Consider the following 18,495-nt stretch of genomic DNA (forward strand, 5'->3'; position numbering starts at 1 on the left):
AATACCATAACCGAATGGTGTTAATGAGTTTCGATTAACATTCCTGGAGCTTGCATTTTTGTCTTTTCAGTATGGTATAACAAATGTAACCCATGAAAGCGCATATAAATAATATGTCAAATGAAAATCAATACCCGTGGTATTGATACACACAAAAATTGACTAAAAAATGGAGGTAGATGCATACTCGAAAACCACATATCATATGCACACCAACAAATTTCATATAATATGCATGCGAAAACTGTGTTTATGCGCATCAATACAGTATTTCGTTTTTATTTGGTCTACTACTTACCTACCTAATTAATTTGGTAACACTTTATTTCTAGTCCACTTTAGACATTTTACTAACAGTAAGTAACTTAATATCTTTAATATCTTCAAACTATTTATGTTGACACACTGTCAACACACTGACCATCAGAAACTTTATATGAAAGTATATGACATCTTAATCTACTAACCCTAAACCTACCCTAACAGTGTACTCAGTTAATAGAGATGTAGTTGCAAATTAATGAAAACTAATTAAAATGTAGTTGACATGTAATTACAAAGTTACTTATAGTTATAGAATGCAGTAGTAGTAAAGTGTAACCAAATATTTTTGCATGTGCAATGAAGCAATCACATGCTGTTGATGTAAAACAGCAAAACACACAGAAAAATATTGTTGGGCAAAATGCAAAGTTTTTGCCTGTGTGGGGTCTGGCAGCGAAGACACGTCCCCCAGAGACCCTCTTTATCTATAATTAGTGTGTTTGTCAAGGTTCTGATTTATTCTAACCATTGTGCGCTTTTTAAGGAGTCTTAACATCCCACCCCAGAGGAACACCAGCCAACATTTCCTCATGTTTCCAAAACTCATTATCTCATTTTGCATCTTCAAATATGCTGATAAAACTCACAGTTTGCAAAGGGCAAAACTGTTCAAGTGGAAAAAAAAAAAAAAAAGGAAGAGCTCTCAAGTCCTGCCAGAAGTGATAAATATTCCTTGCATATAAGAACGCAATGGCCAATTAGCACTACGCCAGAGCTACCTTGTTATCTCTCTGACAGACAAGGTTTTTACAGTATCCCCGGCTCAAAGCGCTTCCTCGCTGCACGCTCACACATGTTTTATTAAAGCTGAGGGAATCAGGCAGGGGCTTCAAAACGGATCTCACTGAGGCCTCGCTTCTCACAAGGTCATGTAAGTGGAAAGTGTACCTGTCCGCTGATTGCCTCACTAGCAAAAACATCCCTGCTCTCCTGCCAGACAACAGCTCCTCACCCTTCTATCCCAATGACTTATGACGCATACGCAATCTTGCTTCTTCAGAAACCTCTAGAAGTCCTTAGTCAAGGACTGTGTTCATCAAACAGCCTGTTCTTAAAAACTTTAAATGCCATGTTTTGGAATCATAGCTCAAATATTTATGGTCTTAACTTCTTCCGGCTTCAATATTTGTATAATTAATATTTTAGGTGCTGAATCAAAATAATCAAGTACAAAATTAAAGCTTGGGGGAACATCTATAATATATTTTGCTTTAATAATTTAATTATGTATGTTTGGTCAAAGCATGGTAGCTTAAGGGTGGAAGTAATGTGAGTTTAGTTATCTTCATGTTGTTGGTGTTTGTTTTTCTTGTGATTTTGTGTTTGCTGCTACTGAGGTCAAACCCTGTTTAATTCACGATATTTGAAACAGCAGTTTTATGTGAATTACCGGGCAGAAAATACCCATTATCCAGTCATAATTTCAGGTAGCGCAGTATATATTGATACCAATATTGGTTATTGGGCAATATATATATATATATATATATATATATATATATGAAATAAGATAATAAGATTTCAAAGGGCTATTTCCTATTTCTGTATATAAAATATTATTTATATCTGTTATGCACAAATGAATTTCCAGCAGCCATGATGTTCAGCGGCCATGTTGTGAAATGTTATCAATATTAAGAGCTGTGTCCCCAAATATGATTGGCTCTGGATGAGTTATGCATGCATATTTAAGCAATATCACACAATTAAGAATGCTATTTTACAGAATGTCAGCATGACTGCAAATATGATATTTATTATGATTGTTATAATTTGACTTTTCAGACGCTACAAAACTGTTCCAGTCTAAGCTGAACAGTTGCAACACAGAGCGGTGTTTAATTCTTAAATGATTCAACATTTATGAATGAATTGGGTAAATTAATAATTCAGTGACCTATTTCTAAAGTCAGTAGTCGCTTGCTTTGTACAGGAATAAGTTTGAACAAATTGTTTGAATGGATGATATGTAATTCATTTATTTAGATTTTCGCACACCTTCTGGCAGAATATCATCGTAGATGAATTAAGATAAATCATAATGCTGATTTGTGGCTTAAGAATAATTTATTCTTAATAACGCTTGATACGATTGTGCTAATTGACAGTTGGAAACCGTAATACTTTTTTAAAGATTTTTTTTGATGAATAGAAAGTTCAAAAGAACAGCATTCATTTAATTAAAATTATTTTGTTTGTAATGTTGTCCTTAGGCACATTTGATCTTTTTAATGTGTAATTTCTGAATAAAATAGTTCATTTCTTTTCAAAGGAATAAATCTTGCATCGATGGCCATTGAGGAATTTCTCTTTGTTCTGATTTAAAGGGTCATGAACTGAAATCAGATTTTCTTTGATCTTTTGGCATGTAAAGGTCATTGTACTATAAATCATGCTGTGAGTTTCAGAGCTCAAAACTTACTTGTTTCAGGTTCATTGCACCAGATGACAGACTGTTGAGCACACAAGCGATTTCATCATTGCAGCTCGAGTTTTGTACTCACAAACGCCTTCATCATAACTAACAATGATGTACAGTAAATACTTGATCTATTTGGGACAAAGAACATCTCACTGTACACAAGCTCATTACATATAAGAAACCACCGATTGCAGAATAGCTGTAGAATGAGTATTGTTACTTAAAGTGGTGTGAAAAAGTGTTGGCCCCATACCCATACCCATTCTCACACATTAATGTTTTAGATCATCAAATAAATTTAAATATTAATCAATGATAACACAAGTTAACACAACATGCAGTTTTTAAATGAAGGTTTTTATTATGAAGGGAAAACATAATCCCTGGCACTGTTAAAACCTAACTGTGGTTTATTACACCTGAGTTTAATTTCTCTAGCGACACCCACACCTGGACCAAAAGATCATGTTGAGATCCAAAGAAATTCACGAACAAATGAGAAAGAAAGTAACTGAGATCTATCAAAAGGTTATAAAGCCATTTCTAAAGCTTTGGGACTCCAGCGAACCACAGTGAAAGCCATTATCCACAAATGGCGAAAACGTGAAACAGTGGTGAACCGTCCCAGGAGTGGCCGGCCGACCAAAATTACAGCAAGAGCACAGAGACGACTCATCCAAGAGGTCACAAAAGACCTCACAGCAACATCCAAAGAACTGCAGGCCTCACTTGCCTCAGTTAAGGTCAGTGTTCATGACTCCACCATAAGAAAGAGGCAGAGTTCCAAGACGAAAACCACTGCTGAGCAAAAAGAACACGAAGGCTCATCTCAGTTTTGCCGGAAAACATCTCGATGATCTCCAAGACTTTTGGGAAAATACTCTGTGCACTGACGAGAGTTGAACTTTTTGGAAAGTGTGTGTCCCATTACATCTGATGTAAAAGTAACATCATACCAACAGTAAAATCTGGTAGCAGGGGCTGGTTTGCTGCTTCAGGACCTGGAAGACGTCCTATGATAAATGGAACCATGAAGTCTGCTGTCTAAGGTGGTGTACTCGTATAAAAAATGAGTAGTCGGACCGAGTAGCAAAATAAAACTTGTAGCCAATCAGTGGTAATGGGTGTGTATACTCATGATGTGGACGAGAGAGCACAAAACTAAAAAGAGCAAAAGAAGGCTTAAGATAAGGCAACAAGTAAAACCCTTATAATATCGTAGCAGCTTTCCAGCGCTAAAGAGAACTCAAGGAGCAGAATAACTTGTGATCGGACTCTGAGGCTGGTTTGTTACTTCTCGAAAGGTGAGTAACGCCGCGTCTGCACTGGACACGATAAAGCGATTGTTGAAAATCATTTGAAATTTGTGTCAGTAAGTCATAAATAGAACGCAGCAGTCTTTTCTGTTGGGTAGATTAGTTGTATCGTGTTGCACCGCATTGCATCCACTGACAACAGCTTCACTGATTATAATGAGTTCTATAGTATTTTTTTACATCTGGTGTAGATACAGTGTAACATTGGTTTTATCTTGTTTAACAGAACTAATCGTTGCTTTGTCTGCGTACATATGTGTGTGGAGCTATCAAAATAGGCATGTGTGGTTTTTTTTGCTTATTTAAATGTAAACACTGGCTATCAGAAATTGCTTACCACACTTTTAATCTATTTCCGCAGGATGGGCTTTTGTTTCACTATTTCATCAAAAAGTGCCTAAATTAAATAAAAGCTGTTTTTGGACTAAAAAGGGAGTTTTGAGCACTGAAACTCGCTGGATGTTTTTCTTGTACTTGCATGTCAAAAGATTGAGGAAAATGAGATTTCTTAATTCCTGACCACTTTAATGCGCTCTCCTACACCTGAAACTGTCTTTCGATTATCCATCACGCTCACCTTAAACCAACTCGGCAAAATCTGATTATCATGCATCCGGCACCAGGTTAAAATAAAAATTAATCCATGCTCCTCAGAACCTTTTCTTGCTTTCAAATCCGCTGGCAATTGCAGAGCATAAACACTCTTTCAACATCACTCCTATCTTAGCTGGCTGTTCCACAGTAATCAATTGGAAACACTCATCGAAAGCATCCTTTAATGTTCCACCACTCTCTCTAGTGTGGCCATTCTTCTCTCTCTCTCTCTCTCTTTTTTTTTTTTTTTTTTTTTTTTTTTTTATAAAGTCCCTTTCTATTATCCTCTTATCTCCCCTTCCTGTCTTGAGAATCTATCATACCCGGGTCTGATGGCAATTCTTTGGTTTAAAGAAGCAAGCAGATGTGAGCGGTCATCTGTTCGCTGACAAATGAACAGGAGAGCCATGTAACAAGATGTCTGATTATTTTTATGTTACGAATGCTTTTCCAGTCCTGCTTTAGAAGCGAAACGTGTGCTCAGAGGTGTGTTGTTTTGGTCCTGATATTCATCTTATCTCGTGTCAGAGGGAAAGGGTCTCTAACAAATCCTCAAGGAGAGCCAGCTTACGGAGGCTTTCGCCAGGGAGGGAAAGGAATTATGAAAGGAAAATATTTGATTTTGTTTTGGCTTCAGCTCTGAGTGGAGAAAATCAGCTGATTTTAGACTGCACCTAGCACATTTTGCATTTGATTGAAGCGAATAGTCATATTTAAGAGAGACCAGGGAGTTTAAAAACATGTCGAATTGGGGAATAATTCAATTTGCCATCAGGAATTTGGTGTAATCTGAATCGGTATGTGTTTTGATACATAACATGTGAATAGTATCCTTTGCGACTGCGTTAAGAAATAAAACCTAAAATCCTTCCTTAAAATTGCTCACAGATTTGTGTGCATTTTCCATTTCAAGATGTACACAAGTGAACCAGTGCATTAAATGTGAAGATTTGCCTTAAGGTAGTTATTGAAGTATATAGTAATAATTTGAGCACTTATTCACGTGTTACATGCTCTTTTTATCGTTGCATACAGGCACTTAAGAAGTAAGGCACAATCTATGTGCATTATGCAAATATTCAAGGATCAGTGCCGCCCTGTGTATTCAGGTCACTTAGTAGATTATTAATACAAACACCATTTCGAGTGTGCTTGTTGGTCCATGCATTTAGTCAGTTTTTTTTTTTTCATATTCTTGCAGAAAAGCTATTTAGAGGGTTCAGATTTGATTTCACAAACCTGTAAATGAGTGTTTCGTCAATTACAGGCACATTTGTGTCCCAGGGGTTGACTTTTATTAAAACTAACACCTTTTTTTTCTTTTTGTTATATTAAAGTCACATTAAAATTCTTGGAAACATCTCAGTAGGCTTTCCTAATTTATTTGTGCTGCTTATAACAGTGTGGTGGACCCAGACTTTTAAGCTTAAAATAGGAAAATCAATCACAAAATATTATTAGCAGTAAACAACAGGAAAAAAACAGAGAAATAAGAAATAATTGTTCTTTAAGTATTATTTGTAGCATTGTAATATATATATATATATATATATATATATATATATATATATATATATATATATATATATATATATTTTTAAATATTATTTTTTAATTTGCTTTTATTCATATTTTGTCAATTTTTCATTTTGTTATTTTATCATAGTTTTTTTTCTATTTAGCTTTAATTTCCGTGTTACTTGTAAATTACTTTTTATTTGTTAGTTTCATATTTATTAAATAATATAATTTTTTTATATATTTTTTGCAATTATCATTATTATTATTGTTATTATTTTGGTATCATTTCCATCACAACCAATAATTGTTTGCGTATTTAGAATACATAACATAATAAATAAAAAAGGTAGACACAGGATTCAGCCGTTTTATTCCAAAAATGTCTAAAATGTAATTTTCTGCTTAGAATACTTAGCAGAATATAGAATACTTAAAAAGCACCCATGTTGGTATAGGTATTCAAGGAATTGGCTCTAAAAACAAGATGCATAAAATACTACCTAAAATGATGGAAATTCACATTTCATGATGTGCTTTTTTTTACGTGGGAATATGTAAAAGGGCAGAGCGGCAAACCGGTGTAAGACAAATACTGCAGAAATAATTGAAACTGCCACGCTCCTCACAAAACACCTAACATATGAAAGCATTTTCTCACAGTGCATTTACTACCTTTAAATGTCCCTGACATGCCAAATAATTCTCAGTATGACTGCACATGTGCCTTTACGTGGTCTAAAGCATCTGCAGCCAGTAGAGATGGTTTTTCAGATGGCCTCCTAGCCGGTTTTATATAAGGCTACAGATTGCCTCTGCTGTGATCGAAAAAATGAGAGACGTGAACGGTCGCATAAGGAATAAGAAACAAAAATAGCCTTTTTTTTGTGGCTGTGTAGGGGGATAGCTTTTGTTAAAAGCCATCAGCGAGACCGCAGCGTGTGTTTGATTTTCTATATATGTGTTTTCTGTTTACCTTTTTCACCTAAAGCCCTGCAAACTGGTTTCTGCCTCCCATAAACCGCATTCCAACAGCCCCAGCACGTCATCGCGAGGCTGGGCTGTGAGGAAATGTAATCCATTTGGAGGTGATGGTGAATAAGAAAGAAAAACTTGTTTGAGGTAAAACGTATGAATCATAAAAACGGCTTTTCAGAGCTTCCTCAAAGCTGCAATTATGATTTAATACAGAGTAATTTCATTTTCCTTGGTGGTCTTTTTGAATGGCCATCATGACTAATACGCACAGTCCCATTTACTGTATATTGTTTAAAATGAATTGAGGTTCGGCTTTAGTGAATGGATGGCTATTACTGCTTAATTACTATATTGCACCAATTTTCCTTGCTAACAAAACATCTGCTTGCTAGAAAGCATTTAATTAATACTTCTTTTAATATTACAGGTTTCTTTTACAGTATATGTATATACTGTATATAAACAAGGATTGTTGTGAAAGAGAGCTGATGACTTTAATCAGAAGTATGCTAAACTGTTTAGCAAGTATGTTCAATAATTGTAATATTAATATTTTAAGTGTGTAATTATATTTATTTATATATATCGGTATTGCACACACACACACACACACACATATATGTACACGTATTTATATATAGCATTTTAGCATATACACACGTATATGTACACATATATAGCATATAGCATTTTTTATTAAATTATATTAAATTATATAAGAAGGGTACGTTTTAATATAATTGTCTTAATATTTTTTGATTAATATATAATTATTATTATCTAACACCTATTGCATTACAAACGACAGAAAGTATTGCATACAGGTAAAAGACTAAAATAAGAGCAAGTGGAAGCAGTCAAGCAATGTACAATTATCTCACAGCACGTATTCTGTCTATATATATATATATATATATTTTTTTTTTTTTTTTTTTTTTAGTAAAATCTAAATTAAAACCTAATAATTCATTAAATGAACAAATTAACTGAATTTGTTTATTTTGTAATTTATTAATGTGTTGAATCAGTTTGAGAGGATTTTACAGGTTTTCACTCACAATATTATATATATATATATATATATATATATATATATATATATATATATATATATATATATATATAAAAATTAATATTTAGTAAATATTTATTAGGAATGGAAATGTAATACAATAATTTCTAAGGACTTTAAATGATCAAACCTTATCTCTACAACAACAACAACAAAGTGTGTTAAAATGTGTCAAAATAATGATTCTGACATATGCAAGCAATATTTTTTTTCACTGTTGACTGGAAACAGCCGGACACTTTTATCACGCTGGATGTGCCAATATAAGATTACAGCGACACAGCAAACTGTAGGTCTGTAGAAATCAATTAATCTCACTTAAACTGTCTGAGAGTATGAGAAGATGTATGAACATAAAGGACAGTGTTAACCTTGAACAGAAAAACTGGGCTTTCTTTAACAGCTGGAAAAACATAGAAAAGCTCTTAAGATGTCTTCACTCACCAGAAATAATGGAGGCGAGTCGAAACTCATCAGAGAGATGCATCGGTTCATATGGGGAGGTCTCATACAGCTCTTCTCCTTCAGAATAACACAAAAAACAGAAATATTAGACGTTAGCATTATTTGGATTTTGATGTCATGGATAGGACAGGGCATGCAGGTTAATTAATAAGTATCTCACGTAGGCTACAAATGCAAATTCTATAATATAAGATTCCTTAAAATAATGCTTTCGAGAGACCAGACTCCTGTGAACTCTCACAACGTTTCAAGCACACACTCTCTCAAGAATTACAGCTCAGCAGTCTTTTGTCCAGATTTGTACTGGCCAACAATCACAAAATTAGCTCCCCAGTGTTGCATCCCATTGGATGTGTCGAGAAAGTCTGCTGTTTTCTAATCCAGGGCCTTGAGCCGGAGCCCACAAAGAAGTGCAACCAATCTGCTAACTGGTCCCAGCAGAGGTGCCGCTATAACAATGAAAGCTGCGACACTAGACCTTCAACAGACTAATGTGAAGCTCTCAAATGAAGACTTCCAGCTGTCTAGCTCTTTAATGTTCTCCTCTGGGATTAATAGAAAAAGTTTCTATTGGGTGGTTAGCAGAAATTCTCCAGAAACATTAACACATGGCGCTCGTTTGGGAAATGTGGGATTCTAGCAATTTTAGCAGTCTGCTTCTAATCTGGTGGATTTCTGGCTGAATAATATCTATATAGTTATTTATTTCAGTTTAAATAATAATAAAATTCAGTCAGATTGAATTCTTACGTATTTTAACTGAATAATTAAAACAATTCGTAATCAGGTATTCATTTAATTACGTAAGATTATTCAATTCCGTTTGATGGAATTTTACTATTACTTAAACAGTGTAAGTCTTAAAAAAATATATATTTTGAATAATGTTGGAACCCATTGAATTCAGTAGTATTAAAAACAAAATACTGTGGAAGTCGATGGCTACCATCAACCATTCGAATAATAACATAATTCATAATATCCTCTTCAACCAAAGAAAGTAACTCATATAATATTGGAACAACATATGGTTGAGTAAATGATAAGTTACTATTGCTGTCTGTTTATAAACTATTTTTATTTATTTAGTTATTTTTGAGTCGTCCATACATTGAATGCTATGAAAGCTGTTTTTGCCAGTGAATAAAACTCACAATAAATTAATAAATCTCACAATTGGTACTTTTTTTCTCATAACTGCATGATATAAATTCTCAATTGAGTCATGATGTCCAATTCTAAGGGGAAAAAAAGTTTATCTCAATTATGATTTAATAACTTGAAATTCTGAGAACAAATGTCAAATTGTGAGTTTTATATCTCAGAATTGCAATAATTGTTTGAGAATTTGCCTTTGCTTCCATAGAAAGTCAGTGGAGTTTACTGTGGGTTGTATGGATACTAGCAGATGTTAAAGCTAAATATATTATAATCACATTTTGTATTCAACAAAAGAAAGTAAGGCCTTTTGATTGAGAATTTTAAAAAGGGTTTAATGGGTTTGGACCAGTTTTCCAGTAAAGCTGGCTTTCAGTTCGTATTTTTTGAAGGAGAGATGAAGATCACATCAGTCACATATTGACTTAGCCCAGCTGTAAATAATGACTTGTGTGCATTGGCTGGGCTTAGGTACCATATGCCGGTCACAGCTCCACGTTGTAATGCCAGGTGCTCCCATCATCCTATGATGCTTCTCAACATCATCATCATCATCATCATCCCCAGCTTGTGTGTCCCTATTCCCAGCCCAGTGGGCTCAGAGGGCCCTTTGGTCTTGGCAGTGTCTTTGTGTGCACCCCAAATGTACCCCTGGCTGGCATTTCTTTTATGGGATCATCCTGGATCAAGAATTTATCTGCTGTGTCACTGTAGCTCTCCGCTATCCGCCTCCCAGCTCTGCTGCTGCTGTGTGGCCACCTTTATGTTCTGTTCCTCAATGAGTTAATCCTTCGCACACAGCCTTAATCTCTGCCGTACCAGCCCGCAGTTCCTGCGCAAGGAAAATATTGCCAAGTTCCAGAGGGGAAACCGCTAGTGGCGTAAAATAAGTGGACACGTAAATCTCGGGATAGAGGGGTTTGTCCCCCGTCATATTTGTGGAGTGTACTAGGCATGTATTTAGCATAAATTAGGTGAGTGTAATCTTCGAAACTTGATCCTGCTGAGAGTTTTCAGCAGGGCATTACAGAGCGCAGATGCTGACACGATAAATGCAAAAGAGCACTTATTGGCCGTGAGTTACTCAAGTAAGCAGATTTAACAATTCAGAGAGCACAAATGTACACTGACATCGTCCTTGCCGCTGACTTTGTTGCGCTGTTAAAAATGCTGTGACTTGGAAGGGTTCAACAGATGGAGAGCGCTCCCAAGATACGGAAATTAGACTCGGCGTTGGGTGCTGGAAAGATTTCAAATGTGTGAACTTCCATATTTTAAAGCCATACAATTGACCTATCAGGACTTTTACACTAATGAGGAGTTTATAATGAACTGTGTCTAAAATGGATTCAAATAAGAGATAAAACGACCTTCAGTTATCAAAAAACGACTTTGCAGCCACTGGAAAATTACGTCATGGCATCTTGCTGCTAAGCATTCAAATGCTTGGCTAGTGTTAGCTGTAGCAGTTGCAGCTTGCTTCGGAAACCCTCCACCTTCCCCAGCTCCACCTGTATAGATCCGATATGGGGTGATTTTCATGTGTGCAATATGTGCAGCAGCAGTATTTCTTACATGCTCACAGCTGCATATATGTGCAGTAGTGAGTACTTGCTCTTCCACAGCAACAGTAGCGCAGCAGATCTATTCACTTTAACATTTTTGAGTACATTACCGCGCTTAACTGTCAGTTATCAAGTACTAGAATCAAGTACTGCTCAGAACATTTACCTTCCATGGAACATTTGCATTGCGCAGAATGTAATTTTTATTATAGATAATAGATAGCCAGAAAATTTCATTCACATATAATACATTTTTCTATTCCAGCGTGCTACTTTTTTTTTGCTTTCTTAACAGATGTGCATGACCTTTACTTTCGCCTTTTTGTGTGTTGAAAACCTTGTGTTTTGCACGTTTTTGGACACAAAGACGCATTCTGCGTGAATGTAATATAATAATGGTTGCAAAGGGACAGAAAATTGTATTTTTAGTTTTTACTTTAAATAAGGACTTAATATTTTGAGGCTAAGTCCTCAACACAATTCGACCTGTGATTATAAATAACGATTAATTAGATTAATTGCCACATCGTATAACGGGATTAGGGCTGTCAAGCAATTACATTTTTAATCAGAATACATTCTGAAAGGCTGTAAATGGAGAAAGATGTGCTAACTAACTACTTAAACTGCTGAACATTGACCTTGGAAAACCAACCTGATTTATAATCTTCTGTAGTCTGCAAGAAATGCTGTAGTTAAATTATGTGCATTGCAGATAACGGATTCAACGAGGACTTTGGGTTTTCATAGTAACCGAGCTGAATATTAAGTTGGATGGATACAAGTCAGCAGACATGAGTCAAAAAAGCTACAAAGCCAACTTGATTAAAGTGTGCCATTACATTTTCACTGTCTTTGTGTCACCACTTTTAATTACCTCCGACAATAAAGTTGGCGTAATTTCTAATTAACCTCTCTGTCGTAAAAAAAAAAATGCACTCGTTGCTTTCTTCTTGTAAGCCAGGGCCTTTATTGGAGAAACATCTTCAATGGCATATTTCAGACTCGCTCTGGGAGCATGACTTTCAGGCAGAGACTGTCCCCATCTCAGAATTTCAACAGCCTGTGTCTCTCTTCATAGAGATATAGATGTAACGGCCTCTCATCAGCACATGTATTTATCCTCCACTGGCATTAAACTTTAACTGTGAAGATGTGTAGAGCTGTGTTTCCCAAATCACAGCCTGATCAGTGAGACTCAGAAAGCCCTTCACCCACACCAGACCACAAATGTGTCCCTTTTCAACTCATATACTGTAATATTGGATATTGTTTTGGATTACCATTAATATTATTAGTGATTTGTTTTTTTTGTTTTCCAAGTCTTTTATAGATTATATATTTTAAAGCTTTTACTTATATTGATATATGATATCCTTTTTTAATGATGAATATGATCATGTTTATTTTTATTTATATATATATATGTAATATAAATTATATGAAGATAAATATTCATGTAAATATTGTGAAAAAAACCTACTGTGTGTGTGCATAATAAATATAAACAGTGCACACGTACATTATTTAACAAAAATGTTTACTTTTTTTAAATTAATTGTAGTTAATCATTGCCCAGCACTATAGCAGTCATCATAATATTCAGAATTTCAAAAATTTCTAAACTCCATAAATTCAGTTCAACTAATTATAGTTATTTTAATTGCTTTAGTAACGATATGATAATGGCAACATCATTGAATTAATTCATACATTCATAAATCTTTTTTTAATGTAATGTGTCTTTAATGTACAATATACACTTTAACATTCCATTTAAATCCGTGCCTTTTTAAAATTTTAAATGCATGTCAGAAAAGGATAAGTTATTAATTGATCAGTTACCTTTAAAGCTGTTTAGATGAAAAGTCCAACTTTTTAGAACCTTAATTATTCAGTGAATATGTTGAGATTTAATGACATCTATAGTTGAAGAGCAAAACCTAAAGTGGCAACACTTTTTTTTATTCTGGGCCTTTAGTGCGTCAGTTCTTACACCAGCTCATCTGGTGTCTAATAAGGACTCTTGAGTAAACCTCACTTCGTGATATGCTTACTTTCCAAATATACACATGCAATGAGGTAACTTATTATAAGCCACACAACTCCATTATACTGCCTTATGGCATTGCGAAAACAGTAACCGTCGTTATGCAAATGCGTCCCTGCTATGATTTTTAGAAAAAGAATCCATTAGTCACATCCATTATTGAGAAGCACCAGGATCTGATTGAATAAAACATTTTGAGCCTTTGAAACCTTACAATGAATAATTACTGCCAGTACATGCACTGTGATTAAATTTGGTGCGAAAAAGGCAAAGTTACATTTAGACTGACTTGCATTTATGTACTAAAACAAGCAGATTGTAGATGATCAGGTGGATGTATACAATGAGAGAAAGCTGTCTGGTGTTAACCTGTTGGGTGTCCCACGTATGCCCCTGGGAGAACGCTCCCACATATGGGGTCTAGAGCGGTGGGTAACATATTTTAGGTTTAACTGTAAAGTTCACTCTATTCTTCAATCAGTTCACTGGTCACTTCGGGAGAATCCCACTGACAGGATTCTCTGAACTGCGGCGCCCATCTCATGTTACAAATCAAGATGGTTAATAAAGGTGTTCAAAAGACAAAACACATTTTTCCGAATCGGAATATTGTGTTATGGCATGGGAAGGAAGTTTGTGAATATTTTAAATAAAGTAAAACGAAATAAAAGCGATCCATCTATCATTGTTTTTGGGGTCGCGGTGTGTCATGTGACAGGCGTGGTACGTCGCCATGGAAACAGTAAGGGGAAATTTTCTAAAATAACGGTCGTGTAAAAAAATCCTTGGGGGGGTCTGCTAGAATATTTTAAACTCCCCACTGAAAGGGTTAAGCGTTTATATGAGCCTGATCTATTATTATCACTAACAGAACTGGTTCGGTCTAGCTGAACATGGCTCTGTCACTGCGTTTCTTTTCTCTCGCCACCCCCAGATATGAACCAAACCAGTCAGCAGTAATCAGAACAACAACAACGCTGTTCAAAAAGAGACTTTAGGGGATGCTTTTGAAATTGCTTTCTTTTAAAAATCAATTAGACCACACAAATTCCCTGCTTGAACAAATTATGTAAGGGACAGCTTGTAATGTTGAAGTGAACTCGTTTTTAAAAGTGTTCATTTTTTTTAGTATGTTTGGATAACTACAGTATTAACATTCTGTCTCTATCTACATTCTGTTTTTGCTATCTTTGTCCCTGTAAACCACAAAAACCAGTATAACACAAGCACACAGATACAGTAAAAATTAATATTTAAAAATTTTACAATAGCATATAAACAATTATAAATATTTATACAAATATTATATATATATAATATTTATACAAATATACATATATATATATATATATATATATGTATATATATATATATATATATATAAATACAATGTACCTAGATTTTCTTGTAAAAGATAAATACATACAATCTACATGTAAAAAGTATGCTGGAAAAAAAATTATTAGGTAAACAATGTCTTGTTGTCTTAGTCCCCATGGATTAATAAAGTAATGAGGGTCACAGCAATTGACCTAAATGCCATTTAAAGAGATTTAATTTTGCACATTTAATTTTGCATGGGGTTGAGTAATTGAATATTCAAGGCAAAAATATGCTGGAGGTAGGGCTCGATGAGAAATGGTTCGTTATGGTAAGATTTATTATGAAAATATCTCAGAGTCTGGAGACAGTTATTATCTTATTTTCAGGAGGAGGTAGGGCTTACGTTTCCCCCATGTTGTGCCTGGTGGGAATCAAAGGATGCAATTAGCAAACAAAGAACAACTGCTTGATACATTGCCTCGACGGAACAAAGTAAATCTGTTGTGGAGTCTAAGCAGATTCATTAATCCACAAATACCAAATGACTTGGCAGCGGAGGGCCCAGTTTTGCCTCACAATTTGTCAGGTGCACAATAGCTAATGAATTCTGCCCTTTTCCCATCCTCCTATCTACATGCTTGTTTAATTAAAGCTTTGAGAAAGGGTGGACTACGCTGATATTTGATTAAGCATGCTGTTTAAAACCTGCACCTCCATTGCGGTGAAATCCTGGACTATCTGGTGTACTTTGCTAATTATCTTCAATCAATTTAGCTCATAAAACGTCGCTTGGTTAATGCTAATCTTCTGATAAGCTGTAGGAATGTAATTAGTACCGAATCAGCATAAGTAAAGCTGGTAAATTCATAATGATGGCTTGTTGTTTTACATATTTTCTGACTCATTGACTGCTGTGATGGACTTAAATTTTGCTAAAATTAGAGCAAAATATCAATAATTTGACTATTAATATAATTATGTACTGAATTACTTATGATTGCAGAGCGCATTTAGTTAACATTTAGCCAGGATTTCATTGGATCATAGATGCTGTCCATTAAATAACAGCGTAAAATTTGTAGTATTTTTTTCTATGTCAGATCATTGAGTTTTAGATCAAAAAGCGCTGTATTTCTGAGCTATAAAAGATTTTGTTTAATTGCGTTTTCTTTTCATTTTACGCATTTTAATGGCAACAGTCTGCTCGTGTGCTTGTCATTTCAAAAGAAGAGTTTTGCATTACAGAAGTAGTCACGGGGCTAGTTATGTCACATTCTCAGTTGCTTTATTTAACATCTAAATCCTCCTTATTTTAACTCTAGTATAATGTTCTAATTAACATGGACGGCTATGATACAAATTTGCATAGGCTCAGGCTAAGGTCATAGGCTGCAGATTTGACTGTAATTACATAATTGCCCCCAGTGTTCAATGACAGAGATACAGAAAAACTACATGCCAGCAAAAATGCGCTATTTAAATTGTCAAAATGAAGCGGCAGAGGGAAATCACTAGGTTTAGTGTGCTCTAGATCCGTTTTACACGCCGTTCTTCTTCTGCTGGAAACTGTAACGTTCCGTTTGTACATTTTATGCTTGTTGGGTTCAATAAACACACGCCAAAGTTTAGGGTGAAAAATATGTCATCGAGGAGGTTTTATGCTCACAGAGGCTGCGTGTATTTGATGAAATTTAAAACGCATAACGCATGCGTTATATACATGCCAAAGTCAATTTTTGCATATCAATACCACAAGTTTTAGGTTTCAGTTGGCGTACTATTTATACGTTTTCATGAGACCAGCCACGTTTTGGAATGTAATTTATTTTTGTGATGGAAAAATTAATTTTCAGCATCATTACTCCAGTCTTCAGTATCATATAAGCCTTCGGAAATCATTCTAATATACTGCTTTGCTGCTCAATAAACAATTACTATTATGTTTAAAGGGGTTTGTGCTGCTTAACATTTTGTGGAAATATGATACATTTTTCAGGATTCTTTTATGAATATTCATTTATTCCTCCTTGCTGCAAAGTACTTTTAAAGAAAAAAAAATACTGCACCCCAAAATTATCTAGATTTAAATACATTATGTACATATACAAATACCATATAAATATATCCTGTTTAATGTGGTAATATCACGATGAACTGTTTAAATAATCATTTATTATTTTTATGTTATACCAGCAGAAGTAATTGTTTCGTGAGACAGTAAAAAATACAAATAACATTTCACAGATTTTTAATAAAAAGTGCAGTGCAGAAGTGTAGTGTTTTTCCCATTTAAAATCAAATTATAAAAAAATCTTAATTATCAAATAATTTTCAATAATTATAACAACCATTATCTTTCCATTAGCACAAACTAATCATTATGCTTAGATATAATCACTTAAATGTTTCTTATTAATGCATTCATTAGTGTTCCTCTATTGACAGTGCAAACAAGCCATCCAGCTAAAACGTGCTGTAGCAAATACAAATAGCAAATATTTAGTTTGTTATCTGCAATAACAAATTAAAAAATGTTTGTCTTAGGGTCACCATGACACCATAGCTCACTTAACCTGTTTTCAGCTTCTTTCTTAAAGGGATACTCACAACAGATAGCCGAAAATCACTCTCCTCTCTTGTTTGTTTCCTCATGGGAACCGATTTTGAGAAACTTTGCATCACCAATGAATGCTCTGCGGTTAACGGGTGCCGTCACAATGAGAGTCCAAAAAGCTGATCACAATAATCCACATCACTCTAGTCCATCAATTAGCGTTTGAAGAAACAAAAACCTGCACGTTTGTATGAAATAAATCCATGGTGCTTCCAGTCAGTAATAATACACAGATATGTTTGTTTATAACTGTTTAATAAGCAGTGCTCGATCTGTGCATATTTCTCTCCTGATTCAGACAAGACATTTTTTTCCCCCTACCGCAAGCGCTATTATGGTTATGGTTAAGAACACGCGTGTATTATTGTGATGTATTATTGAGAAGCTCATTCTGACGGCACCCATTTACTGCAGTGGATCCATAGTTAAGAAAATAATGTAGCATTTGTCCAAATGTGTTCCCGAAGAAACAAACTCCTCTACATCTGGGATGGCCGATTGTGAATGTGTGAGCTATTCCTTTTAATGGTTCTGCTTTCAGCACCCGACGTTTGGCCTCACAAATCCAGTAGGTTTGTAAATCCCGGTCAACAGGAGGCTTTAGTGGAGACGGAGAGATTCATGTAAATTGCAAAGCACAACCAGGCTTGCGTTTCTAAATCTGGAGCAGACGTCCCAGGCATCCTAGCTGGCAGTGTCTGTCGGTGATTTTCTGAATGCCACAACATGCCTGTCTGTGTTACGGATCAGAATGAATATTGCCCACACCGAGAGGGCTTGGACTCGGCAAGAGGGAGCGATCGAGGCGAAAGGGTTATGCTCCAACAGAGCGCTGAGTCGTTTTAGCACTGCGACGAGGGACAACTCGGGCTTCCTGCTTGCTTTGGCAAAACCTCAAACCTCTGAGCTTGCGGCAACTTTAGCGGCTTCTCACTCCAATGCCGTTCCCGTGTTTCTCTCTCTCTTTTTTTTTTTTTTTACATCCTAACTCAGTTCGACCAAGATTTGACCTGTTCTGTTTTGTTTTATAGGGGCCTGTTTCTTTAGAAATAGAAAATCCATTTCATTCAAACTGAATGGCAGAAAGATGAACCGT

The 18,495-nt window shown here is 35.2% G+C and overlaps 1 protein-coding gene across 1 annotated transcript in view; it reads right to left on the reverse strand.

Annotated features, from left to right (window-relative positions):
• Positions 1-18,495, reverse strand: part of gfra2b (GDNF family receptor alpha 2b) — a 44,499-nt gene that overhangs the window by 19,927 nt on the left and 6,077 nt on the right. The window contains exon 3 of the mRNA XM_043251106.1: positions 8,669-8,746. Within this exon, the coding sequence (XP_043107041.1) occupies positions 8,669-8,746 (78 nt within the window). The remainder of the gene's footprint in view (positions 1-8,668; positions 8,747-18,495) is intronic.

Source organism: Puntigrus tetrazona, chromosome 10 (assembly GCF_018831695.1).
Source record: "Puntigrus tetrazona isolate hp1 chromosome 10, ASM1883169v1, whole genome shotgun sequence".
NCBI classification, from domain to species: domain Eukaryota; kingdom Metazoa; phylum Chordata; class Actinopteri; order Cypriniformes; family Cyprinidae; genus Puntigrus; species Puntigrus tetrazona.